Here is a 22143-nt window from a genome sequence, read left to right as displayed (position 1 = left end):
GAGCATCTGGAGGATGCCAGGATGGAGGAGGCTGGTATTCATTCATGCTGTGAATGTCACAGAATGTTCAGAAGTATTTTTAATGCTGCAAGGGGAAGAATGAAAGGTGAATGTCCATGCAACTGCTGTGAGTTAAGGGGACAAGAATTCCATTACATGGATGCCACAATGGAGAAGGTTTTGTCCAATGTATTGACTGATTGAGCATGCAAAGTAATGTGTAGTGGTCCTTCATGTATAGTGATCTCAAGCTGTTCAGGCTTTCAATGTAATATTGGAACTCGGGCCCATGGGCCAAATTAGACCTGTTACAGGACCTAATTTGGCTTGCAATGTCATTTTCACCAAACCATCCCCACCTGCCCCACACAACTGACACCATATGTGGGGTCGGGCAGGTAAGGGCATGGCTGCAGGAAAACAATCAAGAGCTTGAAGTGAACTTCTGGTTGTTCCTATGCAAGTTTGGCTTGCTGAAGGTAATCCCCTCTGTGATCAGGGAGTGCCCATCAGGAACTTTTCAATGCAATTAGGAGAGCTTGCTGTCAACAATCATAGGCTAATTAGTCCTAAGAGCAAACCATCTGGTGATTGACAGGTAGGCAACTGTTTCCACCTGGAAGCAGTTCTCCAACTCTAAAGTAGCACTTTCTGTTGGATTTGAAAATAGATTACAAGCTGATGAATCTAGTAAAATAGGGGAGGAGATGTCACATGATCTAAAAAAAAAAGCCCTGATCAAAACTTTTGTTGCTACTTTCCCCACCCACTGAAATGTTCAAATTCTTTTCAAAGATGATACTTGTTGAATATGGATCATCATCATCATCTTCAGTAATAATGGGATTTAGACTTCTTTGCTTTTTGAGACATTTAGACTCTTCTGTGTCTCAGTGCTAGGAATATTCTATAGTCTAGATTTCCAAATTGACAAAAAATAAAACATTAAAGGGGCTTTGTGTTCTAACCAGAAGCACTTTGTTTACTGGAACACAATGTTTTATTTTGCACTTGTGAAATGTTGCCCTTTCATCCTGGAGTGACACTTGTGAAATGATGTCCTTCCTTCCTAGGTTGAGATTGTTGTGATATGTGTATGCGTAAAAAGGTTATCACATCAAAGTTGCCTTGCACTGGCTTCCCGTTGCTGTAGATTGTCCTTTTCAAACAGCAACAACAGTAGCGTAATACTGTCAAGATCAGCTGAAAGACATGAAGTAGGGAGCTAGCTTCCACAAAACTCTTCCACTGGCTGAATAGTAAATAAAACAAGGGGGAGGGAGAAGAGGAGATGCTGGTCCGAGAACATGGCCTGAAGGAGCAGAAGGCCACAACCTTGCTGAAAAGTAGGCAGGTCAGTCTCAGGTTGGGTGACACCCTGGGAATCCCATGAATGCTGCCTTGGGTTCTGTGACAGAAGAAAGGTGGATTATAAATGTATGAAAAGGAATTACAATGATGAAAAACTGCATAGTATAAATTCCCATCTGTAATACGTAAAAGACTTAATAAGCTGATTCAAAAAGTTCCTTGCAGATTTATTAACACACATTGTCATTCTTCAGAGCTCAGCCCCTTCCTCCAGTCTTTGGCAGTTAATATCTCAGCTGAGTGCAGAGATACAGCATGTCTTACACCACGAGCTGTGGTCCTTGGATGAAGGGTGGTACATTGGTACCTCGGGTTAAGTACTTAATTCGTTCTGGAGGTCTGTTCTTAACCTGAAACTGTTCTTAACCTGAAGCACCACTTTAGCTAATAGGGCCTCCTGCTGCTGCCGTGCTGCCAGAGCACGATTTCTCTACTCATCCTGAAGCAAAGTTCTTAACTTGAGGTAATATTTCTGGGTTAGTGGAGTTTGTAACCTGAAGCATATGTAACCTGAGGTACCACTGTATATAAATTTACTAAATGAAAAAAGTTAGAAAATTTAGGACAGAGAAAAGAAAGTACCTCTCTGCATCGCATATAGTTAAGCAATGAAATTCAGTCCTGCAAGATGTGGTGACAGCCACTAATTTGGATGACTTTAAAAAAGAATTAGACAAATTCATGGAGGGTAAAACTATGAGTGGTAATTTGTTATGTTGGCTGCTGGAGGTAGTCTGCCTCTGAATACCAGTTGCCAGAAAACACAAATGGGGAGGATGCTATAGCACTCAGGACCTGCTTGCAGGCTTCCCATAGGCACCTGGTTGGCCAGCGTGAAAAGAGGATGCTGGACTAGATAGGCCTTTGGCCTGATCCACAGGTTCTTCTTTGCATCTGAACATGTTGAAGGGCATTTTCTTAGCATATCTTTCACCTAAGAACAAACTGTGAAAACAGTGGAAGACAAGCTGCTGAAGAGGAAATGAACATGGCAGATGCACCAACAGAGCTTTGAGTGGCTACCAGGGTGGGCTTGGGCAATGATCAATGATGTGAAAATGGGAGTGTTGCAAGCATAGTTCAAGTTTTCTCTTTGAAAATGTGTAGCGTTTGCAATATTGTATGTTGGATACTTGTCTTAGGGCAATTCAGCTGAAAATATTACATGGAATGTATTGGACTCCCAAGCTTGTTTATTCATGGAAGGATCAAAAATTCCACTGGGCTTGACCTTATCATTAGGCAGAGTGAAGCACTTACCTCAGGAAGCAGATGCTGGAGGATGGGAAAGAGCAGCATTTCCCACCAGTCATGCCTTGAGATTGGGCATTCCCCTCTTTTGTGTCAAGCAGCCTGATCTCTGCTTCTTCTGCTAGTTTCTGTTGGTTGCTGTGATGAAATAAGATTCAACTTCCCATCTACTTGGCATCTGTATATGGAACACAAGATGCAAAATAGTACTGGTGAATCCTGGGAAAGCACAAGTTCTTTGGTGCATCTAAGGTAGATACATTCATTTGGAGAACTTCCACTCCACCAATTAACACTAGCTTGCAGTGTTCAAAAAGGGGTGTTTTCCCTGACCCTTTGAGATGCTCACATAGCTGCGGTTTTTATAAGGGGACCATGATAGAGAGTAACATAATTTAGCTAAAATTGTGGAGTGGCTTTGTATTCCATTAAGCCCTCCTCCTTACCTCCCCCAACCATGTTGAACACTTGTCCCAGTGGGGTGTGGGGGAGAAAAACAATTGTGTGTACAGGGACAGCCCTAAGAGATTTTGCTGCCTGAAGCAAAGAGGTTGCAATGGAATGTTACACAACCGCTAGCAACGTGGAGCATGCTCCATCATACTGAGTGCAGTGGGATACTTAAGGGAGTGCAACAGGGGGTGCATGATGCACACAGTGCTCCGCTTCACCCCATCTGTCCCTGCCCAGCAGCTGCACTTGTCCGGTGGGTACTGCTGAGAGTATCATATGTCCCAGAGGTGCTCTTAACTTGTATTAAAAACTGGGCTCTTATTGCTGCAGCTCCAGCTCTCTGGAATCAATTGCCAGTTGAAATTAGATAGCTAGCATCGTGATTTTTCGGCCCCTACTGAATAAACACACACACACACACACACACACACACACATTTAAGAAGGCTTTCCCTGAGGTGTGAAGAAATTGTTTTATTGCTTTCAGAGTTTGTAAAGATGGTTTGAATGTTTTTAGAGTTTGCTGAAATCATAGAATCTTAGAATTGTTGAGTTGTAAGGGACCATGAGGGTCATCTAGTCCAACCCCCTGTAATGCAGGAATCCTTCCCCCAATGTGGAGCTTGAACCCATGATCCTGGGATCAAGAGTCTCATGCTCTGCTGATTGTATTGTTTTCAAGACTTGTGTGTTATTCTGTTTTTATCTTTCACATCGCTTGTATGGCTTTATGTTACAAAGTGGTCTATAAATTACTTGATGTTGATCAGAGGCACCGAGTTGTGCCCAACATTGTGGGGGCCCGTTGTGCATGCGCAATGCACACCTGTGATGTAGTTTTAATTGTTTCTGAGTGTGCATGGATGTTTGCTATACTCTTATTTTTAAAGGCACCATTTGTGTAGGTGTTTACTCTGCTGTGATTATTTTGATAACGCTATACTGCATTTGATGCTTAAGACCCTTGTAGTCCAAATAAATGAAACTGAAATTGAAACAGAGAATCATTGTGGGAAGTGAAGTCAAGAACACTTTAGTCTCTCAGTTTGCCTTTCACTGGCTCTCACTCAGCTGCTCACCACCATCATGCAGCCCCAAATGGACTGTGCCCCTTGACAGAAAAGAAGGGTGTTTGTGTGCTCACACATTTTCTGCATGTACTTTGGGTGCAGGATTAGCTGAAATGAACAGAAAGGCCCAAACAGTAAGTAGTCTCCTCCAGACTACATCTTGCTAGCAGGTTGCAAAACTTATGGGAGGATCCTATGCATATTTCCTTGAAAGTAAGTCCCATTGTGTTCAAAGCAGCTTACTCTCAGGTAAGCATATATAGAATTTTAGCTGTAGGTTTGTCACAGTTGGAGGCAGTGTGCCCCTGTATACAAGTTGCTAAGAATCACAACTGGATATAGTGTTGTTGTGTTTAGCTGGTAGGCCACTGTGAGCACAGAATGCTGGACTCGATTGGGCCTGATCCTGCAGGGCTCTTCTTATGTTCATTTGTTATGTTGCTGGGTTGTGGGTTTTTTGCTGGCTTCCTTCAAATGGCCAAACCGTTTCCTTCAGCAAGGGAGCAAGGGTGTGTGCATTTGTTATTATTAGCCACCACCTGTCAAAGGCTGTTAAATCAGCCATTTCAAGAAACAGACAAACCATGCAAAAGAAATTTGTTTGGAGAGAAGGTCGTTTTATGTAGCTGGGCTTCATTTCAGTAGGAAACAGGGTCTATGCTGGACTGTTCCCTTAACTTATTATTATTATTTTATTATTTTTGATTGATATACAGCCCTTCATCTGAAGATCACAGGGCAGTTCACAACATGAATGGCAATTAAATCATGTGTGGGAAAGGGAATTTCAGAATAAAGCAAACATTTCTCTCTTTCCTCCTCAATGAAGGGAACTCCCTGAAGCAACTTCCTGGAGTGAAGGACTACGAAGTAGTGTATCCACAAAAAATCCATGCATTGCACAAAAGAGATGTCGGAGGAAGTCAGAACCACAAGGTAAAAAAGAACTGCCTGTTTGGTTGTGTACACACAACAATTCATGGTGGATTTGGTGCATCAGACATGTACATGTTTTTTGTGCCTTTCACATAGAATCATAGAATTGTAGAGTTGGATTGTATCCAAGGGTCATCTAGTCCAACCCCCTGCAATGCAGAATTCTCAACTAAAGCCCCAAAGACATGTACCTTCCAACCTCTGCTTGAAAATTTCCAATGAAGCTCCTTATGCAGTCATATCAGTTTCTTTAGATGCCTCCCACTTTTCATTCTTATTGGAATTGTCTGCATTTGTAGCTTCCATATTTAACCTTTAAGAAACTCCCATCCATCTTGAACTCCCTTCTCTTTGAGTTTTTGTGACCATGGGATCTCACCCAGTAGCTCCTAAAGCTTTTTGAAATCAGTCTTCTTAATGTCCAGAGGGCATCTCTCAGCTTTCCCTTGCCTCTGTGTCATGAAACTCAAAAGGACAAGATCACTTCCTCCCAAGATTCCCAGTACTTCCACTTTGTCAATCAGTTCCTCCCTGTTGGTGAAGTCCAGGTCCAAGATAGATGATCCCCTTGTTGCTTCTTCTGCTTTCTGGGAAACGAAGCAACCGAGGCAAGGCAACGTAGTAGCATCCTTGTCCAAGCGGCAGACTGCATTCCGCCTTCCCTCCCCCCATTTAATTTTTATTTAACCAATCTATGGATTATGTGGTAAGGGACAAAGTCCAACATAAAATCACATGTTGCTCAAGTGTGGATGCACTGAAGTGCACCATGGGGTGGTTTTGTGGTTTTCTACATGTTTAGTGCCGTCTATCTCCACCCCTACATCCTTTTTCTCAGCACCTCACCACAATCTGGTCATTTTGTTTCCATCAGCGCAAAGGAAATGATGCAGTGTCCATTTCCACTGGTTGCTGCTGAAGGCATGTTTACAGTATTTTTTTTATTTTTAGAACAGCTGCTTTGTGCAGGGCTGCTCTTGTGCAAAACAGGGGCATTGAGAATAGAAGTAAAATTGGCCTTTGCAGGTACAGGAGGGAGGGAGGGAGGGAGGGAGGAAGACGCTTTCTCCAATACCTCTCCAACAGATAGTTATTCCCATCCAGACTTGACTATGTGTGCTGGTGTGGGAAACATGCTGCTTATGTTACTCTCCAGTGCACACCACAGCTTCCTGTGTTGGGGGAAGATAGTGTGGAGATCAGAGGCCCTGATGCCTCTGGCTGGCTGGCCAGGGCCAGGAGGTGGGGTGAAGCAGTCGTGACAGATCTTGCTGGAAACCCCACTGGTAACGGGATGCCCATGTGGGTAGCAGCTCGTTGGCTCTCCAGTGGTGGGGCAGGGGCACCTTCCCATTTCACCACCCCTGTTTGTGGCCACAGAGCTAGCAGCCTGAAGAATGCCTTTGCTAGGCATTCTTCAGGCTGCTAGCTCTGTAGCCATTGGGCTCAAACATGACACACAATTTTAAACTGCTTTTTTGCAAATCTGGTAAATCAAACAACATATATTTCATATTCACTCCCCCCTCCCCAAAACATAACCCATCCTCCCCTCCCCTCCCCAGACTGCCCTCAGCTCCTCTCTCTGGTTTATCAACATATGTTATTTTCTGCATGTTACAAAACTGTACAGATCCTTAATTTAACTATCCAAATGTTATCAATAAAAAGTTTGTGAATGTTTATTCAGATAGATAGATAGATAGATAGATAGGCCATTTTGCTCATTGTGACACATGCTTGAAACTCTGGGTATGGTCCATGTTCGCTACTGCACTAATCCAGAGACAAAAGCATTTTTTTTTTTAAAAAAAGATTTCTGTACAAATGTGCACAATGGGCCTCAGGTTTATAGGTTGGGGAAGTAGCAATTGAGGTGGTAATTAGTAGTAATTGAAATTGTACCTTCCTGGATCTGAGGCCTTACTGTGGCCTTCAAGACGCAAATGAGTGACTTGGGATGAGGTCTTTAATTCAGCAGTATTTATTAGCAGTTGTTGTGATACTATAGCAGTTTTCCTTTGTTTGCCTGTCCCCCGCAAAACTCCCCACCTCTAATCAACAGCTGCTCATCCACACTTTTCAAATGCAGGCCAAGTATGAAGATGCCGCAGACTATGAAATGAGAGTGAATGGAGAGAAGGTGGTCCTTCACCTCGAAAGAAACAAGTAAGTTAGAATAAGGTTACCAGACGTCCCCGGATTTACAAATCAGTCCCCATACAAAATCCATTGAAGCTGAAAAGTGTCCCCGGATTCATTGAAAAGAATCTGGTAACCTTAAGTTAGAACTGCAGTTTTCTTAACATATTCAAGGTGACAACATGGCAGAAAATAATGGAGGTTATAAGGAACACATTCCTGTGGCGATATTCTTTCCCCACAATTATTATGGGTTAAGTTAGACATTGGAAGAGATATGGAAATGCTTCTATAAGATACATAGAACCAGTGCCACTTCCGGTCTCTGTTCTTTCTTTCTTTCTTTCTTTCTTTCTTTCTTTCTTTCTTTCACAACATATAGCAGCAACATGGAGGGGTGAATGTGTTCCCATATGACACAAAGCACATGCAAATTTTATGCAACAATGTGCTTTCTTTTGTGAAACACTGACCAGTTTCCAATGGAAGTCACCACTTGCTGGTTGCTGAAATTCTTGCAAAGAACACCATCCAGATTGTGCCCCCCTAGCCCTGGCTGGACAAATTAGCTCTTCTTTCCGCCTCTCCTCCAACACCCTCTCCACCCATTCAACTCACCCTCTATTAAAAACCATTATTATGAGGTAATAATCGATATTTTCCTGCCAACCTAGCAGTTCGAAAGCACATCAAAGTTCAAGTAGATAAATAGGTACCACTCCGGCGGGAAGGTAAACGGCATTTCCGTGCACTGCTCTGGTTCGCCAGAAGCGGCTTAGTTATGCTGGCCACAGGACGCGGAAAAACTGTCTGCAGACAAACGCCGGCTCCCTCGGCCAATAAAGCGAGACAAGTGCCACAACCCCAGAGTCGTCTGCAACTGAACCTAATGATCAGGGGTCCCTTTACCTTTAATAATCAATATTTATATTTATGGACATATTTTTAAGCTGATTTTGCGCCCTCCCCCCATCGCCTGTGCCCCTCACCACCCCCTAGCTACGGCCCTGTCCACCAGCCAGGACCACAATGCTCAACAGTGCATTTGCACCACACCTCCCCCCATCTCAACGCTCCCTCTCTCTTTCCTGGTAAACATACCTGTAAGTGACCCAGCTGCTGGGAAGTTAGGTAAGCACCCCCACTGCCCCAGGCCATGCATTCCTGGCAGTGGTAGCTGTTGCCCATTGGGACTGGTAGAGCAGAAGGCAGAGCAGCTAACAACAGGTGGAGCCAGAGCGAATGACAGGCAGAATCAACTAATTCTGGGTTTGCTCCCATCCTCCTTCCTGTTGTATTCTACAAGGGCAACCCTGTGACAAAGGAGGAAGGTGACAGCCAGGGCCACCCCATGAACTGGCTGTAAGTGAGGAGTTTGGCAAGTGAGAGCTTGGTGGGACAGCGCCCCAGTTGCCCTGCTGGGCCAGCCTGCAGTGATGTCTGGAAACAGTTAAACAAAACATGTCCCCAAAGAAGTATTCCGAAACAAGACTACCCCTAAATAAAAATTTCCAAACTCCTGGAGTTTCTTTCGCACCACTCCCTTACTAGTGGTGTGTTCCCAAGTTTTGTGGTCTTTTTCTAATTATGCCTTAAGATCCCAAGATTTCTTCTTGCTTTATGCGTTTAAAATATAGATGGATCATGGGGATTCCACTTTTTATATATAAAAAGGTAGACTGTGCTAGTCTCCCTAGAGCTCAGAACCATCCAATGGAGCCAAATGGTGGAAGATTCAGGACTAAGTGCTTATTCACACAGTGCTTAACAATCGAACTCACAGCTGCAAAATGTACTGATGCCAGCCACCTTGGACAGTTTTAAAATGACTAGATAGGCCTTTGGTCTGCTTGAGCTGACAGCCTCTTATTTTTTAAAATTCCTTTTTGCTTTTAAGTTGTTTTTAACTTTTTAGGATTTTATTGTTTTGTTTTTCCATTGTAAACCACTGTGATGTATCTTTATGTCACAGTGGTATATAATTTTTTTAAATAAAAATAAAAATGTGCTTTTGACTGAGTTCCAACACACAAACGCCCTCTACCTCACTCAGCGTGGCCAGGATTTAAAACTGCACATGTGGCCTTGTTAGGCATGCATGCATGCATTGTAGGCCAAACCCATGCTGCATGCATGCCATTGCAGACCTAGACCTTGATGCCTCCAGGAGCTCAGGAGCTTCAGCTGCATAACAAAAGACAGGAAGGATTCTAAAGCGCTCCGATGGTATTTGCTGGTAGGGGCAGGCAGCCAATCCCTGCTGTGATAGGGCCAATGTTGTGATTCGCTAGTCGCAGCATAAGGCAACCTATCACAGGCGGCGCGGGGGGGGGGGGGGTTGCCTGGGCTGGCTTAAGGTGTCTGTATACTGAGTGCCCCTGTTTGTCATTCTTGTTCCTGCTGCTTCAATAAATCCTTTTGAGCTGAACCCAGGGCTCAGGTCATGCTTGAACCCACCTACACTTCAGCCTCGTCTATAGAAACCCTAGCAATTTGCATATTGTTTTCTAAGAGCCTTTTAAAAATGTTAACCCTGCATCTGAGTTGATATATTATACAGGCAAGGCATAAGAGGAAATGGCCAAGAAATATTCCGGATATTTTTCTTTTACACTGATCCATTGGTAGCATAGCGTTTTAGTCTTGTTAAGGGTGAGGAGTGCTCAGCTTGAACTATAGATCAAGATATTAATAAAGATAATCTTCAATAGAATTGCCACTTGGCCAGTTTCTGCATAATAACTAACCAGCTCAACAGGTTTGTCTCTCTGTCTCTCCTCCTCCCTGCTACTGGCCTGGCCTGGGATGGGTTTTCTTTTTAACAGCTTGTTTCAGTACTGGACAGTAGGCATGCATTAAAATGAAATTATTTCCCACCTGCACTAATGACCTGTGGTAACAACCTGATTTGCTCTGCTAAAGAGGAACCACCTGCAATCAGTTTTTCCACTACATATAACTGATAAATGTTAGGAGTGTGCACAGGCCCCGAGATTTGCTTTGCATTTGTGCATTTTAAAAAATTCCAGTTGATTTCTGAGTCTCTCTTTGTACTCCCTCGATTTGCATTTCACATCCTGTGTAAAACAAAGCTCTCTACTTCTCCCATTTATTATACAGTAGCACCTCAGCTTACCTTACCCTCGGGTAACGTAAACTTCAGGTTGCCAAAGCGGCAACCCCGGAAGTGTTTCACTGCGCATGCATGCCTAGAAGTGCTCTACCGTGCTGCGCGCATGTGCAGAAGCAGTCCGCCACCGCATGCACAGAAGCGAACCCTCCAGTTGCGGAAACTTCAGGATCCGACCAGAGCTCTGGAACAAATCCTGTCCGCAACCAGAGGTACCACTGTAATGGGGAATAAAATAACAGCTCTTTCCCCTTGAAGCCAAAATGGATTAAATCTAGGAGCCAGAGTACCTCCAGAGTGGATTAAGTTTGCCAAATTGTAGACAAATAGGTCCAGACTTTTTGTGCAAATACAGTGGTTCCTTGGTTTTGAGCATCTCGGAAGTCGAATGTATCAGTTTTTGAATATCGAAAACCTGGAAGTAAAAGCTTCCGTTTTCAAATACACCTCTGAAGTTGAACGGCTTATGCTGAGTGTTTCTCAGTTTTCTCAATTAAATTTGCAGTCTGCCCTTCGTGCCTCGGTTTTCAAACGTTTTGGAAGTCAAACGGTCTTCTGGAATGGATTACGTTTGATAACCAAGGTACCATTGTGAAAGGAAATTCACTTTTCTCTTTGCTGAGGCTAAGAGGTCTGGGACTAGTTAGTGCCTGGGAACAACATGAACACCACCTTGGGTTCCATGATGGATGGAAGATGCACACACACACACTTTTTCTCTTCCTATGATAGGCTCATCTCCACCGTGTTGCGTGTGAGCACTTATGTGCTTTCACAGGTATTCCTTGGCAGTAGGCAGAGCCAGTGAAACTGGTCCTACCTGCACTATACATTTAAAGCAGTATCATGTCACTTGAAACAGTCGTGGTTCCCCCACTGTAGTTTGTTAAGGCAGCTGAGAGTTGTTAGGAGGCCCCTATTCCCTTCACTGAGTTCTCTGGGAAGAGGGATTGAATATTAAACCATTCTGGGAATTGTAGTTCTGTGGGGGTAATAAGGGTTTCTTAACAACTCTCAGCACCCTTAACAAGCTATACTTCCTGGTATTCTTTTTGGCAAGCCATGGCTGTTTAAAGGTGCATGATACTACAACTTAATTAAATGCACAGTGCAGGTGGGACCTAGATTGTGGCGTGTTCTTGGTTGTGGTGTGTGTGTGTGTGTGGTGTCAACAACTGTTCCTTCAGTTTGCAAATTTGCCCATGACCACCCCCTCCCCACTTGGCAGCCCCTTAATCAAAGGAATCAAGATTTGTGTGCTTTGTAAACACTGTTGATCCCCTTTCCTTTTGTTTAAAAATATGTACCGTGGAGAAGCTTAAGTGCCTCCCCTCCCCTTTGATATCCTACTCTGAATCTAAAAATAGACATACAATGCCATTGGGGAAATATAATTGTAGGCTTATTATGCAATTATCTCTGGCCCAACTTAATGTTCATCTTGAATAACAAACCCATTGTATTCTTTGCAGGGATCTTCTTTCCAAAGACTACACTGAGACCCATTACTCCCCTGATGGCAGAGAAATTACAACAAGCCCAGATGTTGAGGTAAAGGCCAGAGCATCTCGTTGTAAATGTCATGAGAAGGGTGGGCTGGGGTGCATGGCTATAAGTGAGACTCTCAAAGAAAGGTGACTTGCAAATGCATGAGGATCCACTGAGTCTAGACCAGGGATGGATGGATCAGTCTATTTCTGGTCCATCTCATTTTTGCACCTCATTTTCATCACTCTCCCACTCCCTCCCAGTCTGCCCAGCAGCCCTGCTAGTGGGAGGGCACATACACAGCACCACCCCTCTCAGCTGGTTGCTCCTTTGACAGATGCTGTTTTTATGTCCTCACTTGACACTACTGCTGAGCGGTTGCAGCTGACCATTCATTTTTGTCATATTTCTGCATTTGATGTACGCTGCAGTTCTCTTTTATCACTTGGCACGATGAGAAAGGCCAAAAATGTTATCATGGTGCACCCGATGTGTGGTGGAATTCTCCTTACATGTAACTTCTGTGTGCCATTGTTCGTTTGATTGATTGATTGATTGATTGTATATCTGAGCAAAAATAAACACAGATATACCTGTAGATCTCAGGGCGGTTCACAACCTAAAATGTTGCATGTAATTTGTGTTTTGTGGCTAGTGCTTTAATGATGGCTGTGGGGTGTGTGCACATTGTTCCCATGTGGGTGCCAGTGAACATTTGAAAGCATCTCATGCAGGTGATGCAGCATTTCTGTTTTCTGTTGCTACCTGTTCAGGGTAGGACTGAACCAATAGGTTAAAATTACAAGAAAGGGGATTTCAGCTAGACCAAGCATGTCGAAAGTCAGTTTCGGTGGCCTAATCCAGCCCTCCGATCAGTTTAATCCATCCCCTGTGGCAGTTTATTTCCTGGGGTAAAATCTTTAAAAAACACAACAACTCCAACGCTAAAAAAATCCCAACAACTTCAATCCTAAAAAAGGTCAATAACTTTGGTTGGCCCTTTGGTCGGCCCCCACGGCCCTTCACTTCATCAAATCTGGCCCTCTTTGAAAAAAGTTTGGACAGCACTAAGCTAGACATTAGGAAGGACTTCCTGATGGCATGAGCATTTTACATTGGAACAGATTGCCTTGGAAAATGATGGACTCCCTGGTTTTTTTAGTTGGCAGATAGATGGCTATTGTAGCAGTGGATTTCCTGTATTAGCAGTGGGTTGAACTAGATGAGCTCTGAGATTCCTTTGAACTCTGTGATTCTGTGCTTTGAAATGGTATCAGTGTGTGGGCGAATGGCATGTCTGAGGGTTCATTCTGCAGATCTTGTTGTGTAGCCGTATTGTTGACCTCCAGGAAGGCAAGTTTGGTGGGAAGAACGGCTTGTAACCTGAACAGAATGTCCCACAGTCCCTCCACTTTGATTGCCTGCCCTTCCCCAGAACTTGTTAGTTTCTCTCAGAGACGGTTTGCAGTCAGCTGTGCTCTCAGTGGACTGATTTTCTGTTCTTCCAAATAGCTATGGAGTTATGAGCTGTAACAGCACATTTGTTTGAAAGTCAGTGTAACCAACCTCTTTTATCATTTGCTTGCTGTCTGTGATGTTTCTCTTTGTTATCAACATTAGATTTAGAACAGTTTTGACCCAGCTCTGTTTGAGGGCAGGTATTGGCACACAATATCTTACTCATAATCAGCACTGTATTTGGTACTGCTTAATTTTAATTTCTGTGAGAAAACATTTTTAATCTTCTTTGATGTGAACTGTGGGTACATGCCAGCTTGTGTTTGTCTTTTAAAATCCACATTGCAGAAGCTCAATAAAAATGCCTTGATGTGCATCTGCATGAAATTGCTGAGTCAATAGCAGTACAATCCTAAGCATGTCTATTCAGAAATAAGCACCACTGACTTTAATGGGGCTTACTTCCAGGTAAGTATGTAGAGGGTTGCAGCACCATTCAATTTACTACAAAGGTCTTGCAATGCAACAAAGAAGGCATTTGCACACCAGAAGCTGAACCCAAAGACCTTGAATTTGCACTGCCAATCCCTCCCTTCTCCCTCATAAGTACCCTTTGGCTCACACATAATGCTAAGCCATTGTTTGTTAAAGTATGGTTTAATAGACCATGACTTAGTGTTATGTGAGACTTCTGCTGGCTGGCTTAACTATGGTTTGTTTACTGCCAAGAAACCTGAAGTGTTTGTTGTTGACTTACAAACCTTGGGTTCTAGTCAATTAACTTTTATTCAGAGCAGACCTATTGAAATTAATACTCATTCCAAACTTTGGTACATTGATGTAAATGCACCTACTCTGAGTCAATGTTAGTGGCATACAACCATTTGATTTAACTGTGTCACATGTGAAATCAGCGCCTTTCTTTAATCATGGTTTGGATGGTCACCAAGCTGCAAAGCAAAAGTCATTTTTTAAAAAATCTGGACTCAGCTAGATTGGTGAAGAAAAAGTGTTTTATATGTGTTGCATATGTGATATAACACTGCAACACCAGATGGCGCTGTGGAGTCCTGTCTTTCCCTACCAGATTTCCCTGTATGAGTTTTCAATCGCTTCTTTGACGTGTCTAGATCTAGCCTCTGTGGGACAACTCATAGTTAACACGTAGTTTGTTAAATAAACCATGGCTTAATGGTATGTGCAAACTAGGTCAGTATAGGTTTCTTCTGGCTGAGATCTCCTTCAAGTGTAAATTTTACTACTGTTTTTCTCTGGGGGAAAAGATCCCATTTCTGAAAATGTGTACAGTGGTACCTCAGGTTAAGAACTTAATTTGTTCCGGAGATCCGTTCTTAACCTGAAACTGTTCTTAACCTGAGGTACCACTGTAGCTAATGGGGCCTCTTGCTGCCGCAGCGCCGCTGGAGCACGATTTCTGTTCCCATCCTGAAGCAAAGTTCTTAACCTGAGGTACTATTTCTGGGTTAGCGGAGTCTGTAACCTGAAGCGGCTGTGACCTGGGAAATGACTGTATTTCTGGGTTAGCGGAGTCTGTAACCTGAAGCATCTGTAACCTGAAGCGTCTGTAACCCGAGGTACCACTGTATGTTGTGGGCTTCATGTCCTGCCTTCTTATGTTCCTATTGCCTTTAATAAGTCCTGCTTGTGAACTTCCCAGAGGACTCTGGACTAGATGGATCTTTAGTTTGATCCAGGAAGGCTCTTCTTATTTTCTTATGTTTGATTTCAGAAGGTGCCACCGCTGAGCAAACATAAACACAGATTTACAATTCATACCACAAACGGATTAGAGATTAGTGCGCACTAAGTATAGGTCTGACTACAACAGAGTTATTGCCTCAAATGTTTGCCTTCAAGTAGAACTAGCTGAGAGCTGTTCTAAGCCATTGATGGAGTGAACATATGTATGTAACAGGAGGAAACACAGGAAGCACATGGCCATAAACAAATGATCTGAAAGTACACAATGGAACAACCTTGCTAAAACTAAGTAGCTTTGGATCTTTCTAAGATCTAAGACCTGCATGGGAGAGTGCCTAGAAATGCTCTGTATGCAGAGTTAGCCCTAAAATGATCCATACTGAGCCACAAGACTGTGACTAACTTTCCAATGTTTGGCTTCATTGGATGGTTCTGGTATTACGAGAGACGGAGGGGAATGTCTCCTGCACACCAAACATAATCTTCTACACCTCTATCACCTCCCACACTTGCTCACCTTTCCCCCATAAATGAAGCCCTCGCCAACTCATATGGTTATTTTCCCATTCCCTATCAAATTACTCTAATTTGTGTAACTATCTGGAACAAACCTTTTCTCATAAAAGAAATATTTGTCCTGCTCAGAGGTTGAAGGGTATCACCTGAACCTTCTAGAATTCCCAGAGAAAAAAGGCATGGAGCTGCTTGAGTCACATGCGTTAAGAAAATGGAGATATTCATTTCCAAAGGTTATACCTCAGTAGGCATCCCTCACAGCAGATGTTTTACAGGTTATTCCAGATGCTTTCCTTGGACCATGATAATGAGTTACTCAGTTATAGGCACAAAAGCAGTCACTGTGTCAAGTTCCCTGAGAATAACTAACTGCATGTTCTAGCAGTTCCTGTTTCCAGCATGTGAAACTGGTTGGTTTTAGCCTTGTGTTCACTGTCATGTTTCCTACAATGAACAACTCTAATAATACACTAAAAAGGTTTGTTTTTTTAATATAAACTATTATATGGTCAAAATGAACCCAGATTTTATTTAATTGCATTTAGGGTATAATCCTGTGCCTCCTGGAAAGGCATTTCAGCAGCCATAGGATAGAGCAGATCTCCCTCACCTAGGGTTGGGGGAGAAATCCAATTCAATTTCCAATTAAAGGTGAATCTACTTATTTTTATTTAATTTTATTCACTAAATTTATATACTGCCCTTCATCCAAAGATCTTGGGGGGTTCAAAAGACAAAAATACAAAAATAAAAGGACAAATAAATAGTTAGAATAAAAACAAAACAATACCAACACATTTTAGAATATTAATCAGCCAAAGGCCTGGTCGACAGGGGCGTACAAAGGAGTGTGTGGTGGGGGCGGTTCGCCCTGGGTGCCAGCCCAGAGGGGGGTGACAAAATCCTCCCTGGGCTGATCGCACTGCCACGCCCGCATTGGCCCCCGCACTGGGAAGATCATGCCACTGCGCTGCGATTGGACCCTCCCTTGGTGTATTGCCCCACCCCATGGGTGGATCGCCATGCTCCGCTGCTCTGGGTGCAGGAGCAGCTAGCTCCGCCACTACTGGCTGAAAAAGAATGTTTTTACCTGGTGCCTAAAGATGCATACCATCCATTGGCGGGGGGGGGGCATCTGTGCACTCTTTCTGTGTCCCCCCATCCGCATGGTCTTTCTCCCACCCCACCCTGCCCAAGCCGTATGCTCTGTTTGCCACCACTCCAACTCCTGATCCATATGCTCTTTCTCCAACCACCGGACCCAATCCGCACATTCTTCCCGCTGCCGAATCTTTGTGTCACAACGGCCTCCTCTCACCACAGCCTTACCTTAGCCGGCTCTTTCTCCTCCGCCACTGCTGCCATAGCTAGGTCTTGGCCTTCTTGTGGCCTGCTTGGCTTCTCTGCAGCCACCAGAAGAGGTGCACCTGAACCTCGAAGTGGTCTTCCAAATGCGCTGCACCCACTTCTGAGAATATGGCGGCAGCGGAGCTCAGCCACAACAGCAGTGGTGGTTGCCCCAACCACTCTGGAGGAGGAGGTGGTGGTGAGGCAGCAAAAGCGGGATACCAGGGTGGCTTTTGTGAATTTGTGATGTTCCACTTAATTCAGGGCACTTGAGTGATGAGAAGATGTATAATGAAGGAGCCGGACAAAACTTACTGGGGAGAGCATTCCACAAATGGGGAGCCACTGCAGGAAAGGCCCATTTTCATGTTGTCCCCCTCCAGAACTCTTGTGAAGGAGGTACACACAGAAGGACCTCAGAGGACAGTGGCTGGCTTATATGGGTAGAGGTGGTCAGCCATTTCCAAAACAATATGCATGCCAAAACACAGCTATCCGTTGCAGCTTGCACTTATTGGAATTTTGCAATGCAGCTCTCTAGCCAAATAATAATAATAATAATAATAATAATAATAATAATGAATTTTATTTATACCCTGCCCTCCCCAGCCGAGGCCGGGCTCAGGGCGGCTAACAACCAATAATAAAAACAAGTTGAATGAATACAACTTAAAAACAAGATTAAAATACAACATTAAAACATTAAAACAGTTAAAATGCAGCCTCATTACAGGAGGAGAAAGGAGAAAGAAAGAGGGGGAGGGAATCAAATTGACTCCAAGCCAAAGGCCAGGCGGAACAACTCTGTCTTACAGGCCCTGCGGAAAGAAATCAGATTCTGCAGGGCCCTGGTCTCATGAATCAGAGCGTTCCACCAGATTGGGGCCAGTACTGAAAAGGCCCTGCCTCTGGTTGAGGCTAATTTGACTTCCTTAGGGCCCAGGACCTTTAGGGTGTTGCTATTTATGGACCTTAAGGTCCTCTGTGGGGCATACCGGGAGAGGCGGTCCTGTAGGTACGAGGATCCTAGGCCGTGATACAGTGGTACCTCAGTTTAAGAACAGCCCTGTTTACGAACTGTTCGGTTTATGAACTCCACAAAACTGGAAGTAGTGTCCCGGTTTGCAAACTTTACCTTGGTCTAAGAACGGAAGCCGAACAGTGGAAGGGCACCAGCGGCGGGAGGCCTTATTAGGGAAAGCGCGCCTCAGTTTAAGAACAGTTTCGTTTTCAGAAAGGACTTCCGGAACGAATTAAGTTCGCAAACCAAGGTACCACTGTAATGTGTACGAAACCTACACTGGCTCCCATTACATTTCCGAGCACAATTCAGAGTGTTGGTGCTGACCTTTTAAAGCCCTAGATGGCCTCAGCTCAGTATACCTGAAGGAGCATCTCCACAGGATTTCTTTCCCTGGCAACACCTACAACAGGGAATGAATACATCACCCTGGAGCTGGCATTAATAATTAAGAACATACATACATTATTTTATTGGTTTGCTGCTTTTCCACAGTCCAAACCAGTCTCAAGGCAGCTTACAACATGAAAAAAATACGTAATTGCAAACATAACAAAAATAGTCATAAACAATCAAAAAATCAAAAAATACAAAGTGAAACAATTTCCACATAAATAATAATTGAAAATAAAAATACAAAATATCTAAAATAAATGCAAGACATCTAAAATAAAGTTACAAAAATAATAATAACAGCAACTACTCTCCCAAACACCCCTCCCCTTAAAAAATATCCCAGTTCAACATAAGGAGAGGTATGCTGGATGAGGCCAAGGTCATCCATGTGGGCTGGCACACCCATGAGGCAGGGTAAAGCTGCTGCCGTGGGTGGCGGAAACCCCTTTGGTGGTGCCCTTATGGGCGCTGTGCATATACTGCCGCCTCTAAGGTAAAGATAAAGGACCCCTGGATGGTTAAGTCCAGTCAAAGGTCCCTAAGCAGTGTGGCGCTCATCTCACTTTCAGGCCAAGGGAGTCGACGTTTGTCCACAGGCAGCTTTCTATTTCATGTGGCTAGCATGACTCAACCACTTCTGGAGCAACGGAACACTGTGATGGAACCCAGAGCGCACAGAAATGCCATTTACCTTCCCGCCACAGCGGTACCTATTTATCTACTTGCACTGCCATGCTTTTGAACTACAGTCAAACCTTGGTTGGCAAATGTAATCCATTCCGGAAGACCATTCAATTTCCGAAACTTTTGGCAACCGAGGCGCAGCTTCCGATTGGTTGCAAGAGCTTCTTGCACTCAAGCGGAAGCCACGTTGGACATTCGAGTTCTGAGGAACGTTCGAAAACCAGAACACTTACTTCCAGGTTTTGGGAGCCGAAACATTCGAGAACGGAGCCATTTGGGAACCAAGGTTTGATTGCGTTAGGTTGCCACCTTTGCCACTGGCATAGAACTAGTGCTGGCGTTGGGGCTAGAACCTGCCAGTGTTGCTGCTTTGCAACCAAGTAAGGGATGCTTTCATGGGGGTGGGGTGGCACTTCCCATTTTACCTGATGCATGGAAACACCGTTTACCTTCCTGCCAGAGCAGTACCTATTTATCTACTTGCACTTTGACATGCTTTCGAACTGCTAGGTTGGCAGAAGCAGGGACCTAGCAACGGGAGCTCACCCCATCGCAGGGATTTGAACTGCCAACCTTCTGATCGGCAAGTCCTAGGCTCTGTGGTTTAACCCACAGTGCCACCTGCGTCCCAATGAAGTCCGATTGAAGGTGGAACAACACAATTGTGGCCTTGTGCTTTCCCCTTTAATAGGAATCAATGGGAGGGAACTAGAACAGAGCAGAACAAGTAAACACTGGAAAAACCATGCAGATGCCAACTTTTGCTGTGGCAGGCTTGGATACAGTGGTTCCTCCACCACAGATTCTCACGGATTGTCTTGCCATTGTTTCTGATGTTAGGTCATGGGGAGGGAGCATAGCTTAGGGACAGATGACACGTTTAGCATGCTAAAAATCCTTGGTTCAATTCCTGGCATCTCTGGAATGAATGATGAAGTCTATCTTACTAATGCCATAGGGTATGCCTGATTTGCTGACAAAGTTTTTATGACAGCTTCCAGCAAATGTATAAAGCAGAACGGCAAGCATTTTAAAAATATTGCCTAAATATTAGACAGGGTGAACAATAGTGAGCAAAGAACTCTTACCAGCATTGTCTATGAATTAGGGATTACAGGAATGTGGGAAATTCCCTGTGGCAATGTTGTACACGTTCTGTCTTTCTGTTCATTAAGTAAGAATTACACATGACAAGTTCTCTATTTTTAACTATTGTCTTAACTGTGGTCAGCAAAGTTCTTCTTTGACATCCTCACATGATGCGCAGTCAAGCTGCTGTTGAGCCAAATATGCTGTAGGTAACAAAAGACTGCTGTTCACTGGGTGGCAGCTATTGTGGGATAATGTGAGGTCTTTGACTGGGCCAGCATTTGTTGCTGCTGACACTAGCAATGTGTAAAAACTGCCCTTAAATTCTGTGGCTGTTCCAGCCTTTTTGCATACTTTCATTGCACTTTACGGAGACTTTTTAGGGGAAATTGGTGCTTCACAATTCAGTCACAATGCATTTAGAGGATTACATTATTCCACATGAATCTATTTACCCACTAGTTTGAGAGACCCTTCTTCAGGTGCTCCTAACTTTGGAGTTTAGGCAAGTGGCCAGCAGGGAGAGGGGGCCTCTTCATTGGGCCTAGTGACCTTCTGGGTCACCTCCAAACATCAGCTTTCAGCAGGGAGGGGAAAGAACTCTGATGATGTGTGAAATGTGCAGTTGCCCTTATTTCCTCTGCACGAAGATCAAAGGGAAATTTCTCCTCAGACCTAAGTACCTTGCAAAAATCTGGAAAAAATAACCCATGCATTTTGCAATTGCAATTGCATCCCAAAAATGACATGCATGTTTTCTGACGTTTGAGGCATTTAGATAGTTGTTAGGCAGGGTGTGCAGCTCTGATATTCATTGCATTTACCGGTATTTGCATTCTTATGCTGGGACCACTGAGTTCTTTTTGCTTTTGACACAGGAGAGAATAAGAGTGTTGGAGAACTTTCTTTTACAACTTTGTAAAAAAACAAAACAACAACAAAAAACCACATTTTCTCCGTAGAGAAAATAGAAAGTGAGAAGAGTTGTAAATAATAATAATTTTTTTTAATGAATATATATCTTTGCTGACATTCTAAGTATTGGTGTTGACCTTTAAAGTCCTAAATTGCTTCAGCTCTGTATATGTGAAGAAGTATCTCCACAACCATTGTTCAGTCCAGACACTGAGGTTCATCTCTGAGGGCCTTCTGGAAGTTCCCTCACTGAGAGAAGTGAAGTTACAGGGAACCACACAGAGGGCCTATTCTGTAGCTGCACCCGCCTTATGGAATGTCATCGCATCAGATGTCAAATAAATAAACAATTTTATGACTTTCTATAGACATCTGAAAGCAGCCCTGTATCCAGAAGCTTTTAATGTTTGATGTTTTCTTAATCTGTTGGAAGCTGGGCGGGCTACAAAACAACTTCTTCTTCTTCTTGAAATAGCTTTGTGTGTGTTTGTGTTAAGGGTGTGTGATTATGAGGCAGTCTAGCCCTTTCCACTTTTGCATCTGGTCCCATCCGCTACTGGAAGGCGGCCCCTGACAGCTTTCCACTGGAGTAATGCAGCCCTTGGTTTGAAAAAGGTCCTCCATCCCTACACTATACAATCCTGGCTCAGTTGTACAATGCTGTTCCTACTCATGTCCTTCCTCTCCTTCCTGCCACCTCCCAGATACTTGTCTACAACAGCATACTGTATGTGTGCTTTTCACAGCAGGAGTGCAAAATTGCAGATATTCACGGCTATCATGTCATGTCATATTATGTCATCATATGATATAATGTAACTTCCCATCATACTATGCCATATATGCCATGACTTTTTAGATTGCTTTGGCAAAAGTCAGTGGAAGTTAATGGGAGGCTTTCACTCATTTTACTGGGTGTATAAGGAGGCTTCTTTAGATGTAGCTTTCGAGTTTGTCACTAGCTTCATAGCAATGTTTTTTTGCAGTTGAGCTTGAATGGGAAAACAAAGAAAATGACAGCCCTATGCCAACAGGGCATGCAGATAAGTGGTGGGAAATCTGAACCAGCTGGATCTGCCAGTTTTAAAGCTGCTTTGTGGTTAGTAGCCAGCCAGTAATTCCCTTGGACCCTGGGTAGTTAAGCTTCCTGTTTTT

General features: G+C 43.7%; 1 protein-coding gene and 1 long non-coding RNA gene across 6 annotated transcripts in view; both read left to right on the top strand.

Annotated features, from left to right (window-relative positions):
* The window catches only part of LOC307203973, a 429983-nt gene that overhangs the window by 232444 nt on the left and 175396 nt on the right, over positions 1 to 22143 (top strand). The window lies entirely within an intron of this gene.
* Positions 1 to 22143, top strand: part of ADAM28 (ADAM metallopeptidase domain 28) — a 73879-nt gene that overhangs the window by 12299 nt on the left and 39437 nt on the right. The window contains exons 2-4 of the mRNA XM_079954978.1: positions 4974 to 5080; positions 7173 to 7249; positions 11825 to 11903. Coding sequence (XP_079811104.1) covers positions 4974 to 5080; positions 7173 to 7249; positions 11825 to 11903 — 263 coding nt within the window. The remainder of the gene's footprint in view (positions 1 to 4973; positions 5081 to 7172; positions 7250 to 11824; positions 11904 to 22143) is intronic.

Source organism: Podarcis cretensis (genome assembly GCF_951804945.1).
Source record: "Podarcis cretensis genome assembly, chromosome: 15".
In the NCBI taxonomy this organism is placed as follows: domain Eukaryota; kingdom Metazoa; phylum Chordata; class Lepidosauria; order Squamata; family Lacertidae; genus Podarcis; species Podarcis cretensis.
The sequence above is the reverse complement of the archived record's forward strand: the minus strand, read 5'-3'. Positions and strand labels throughout refer to the sequence as shown.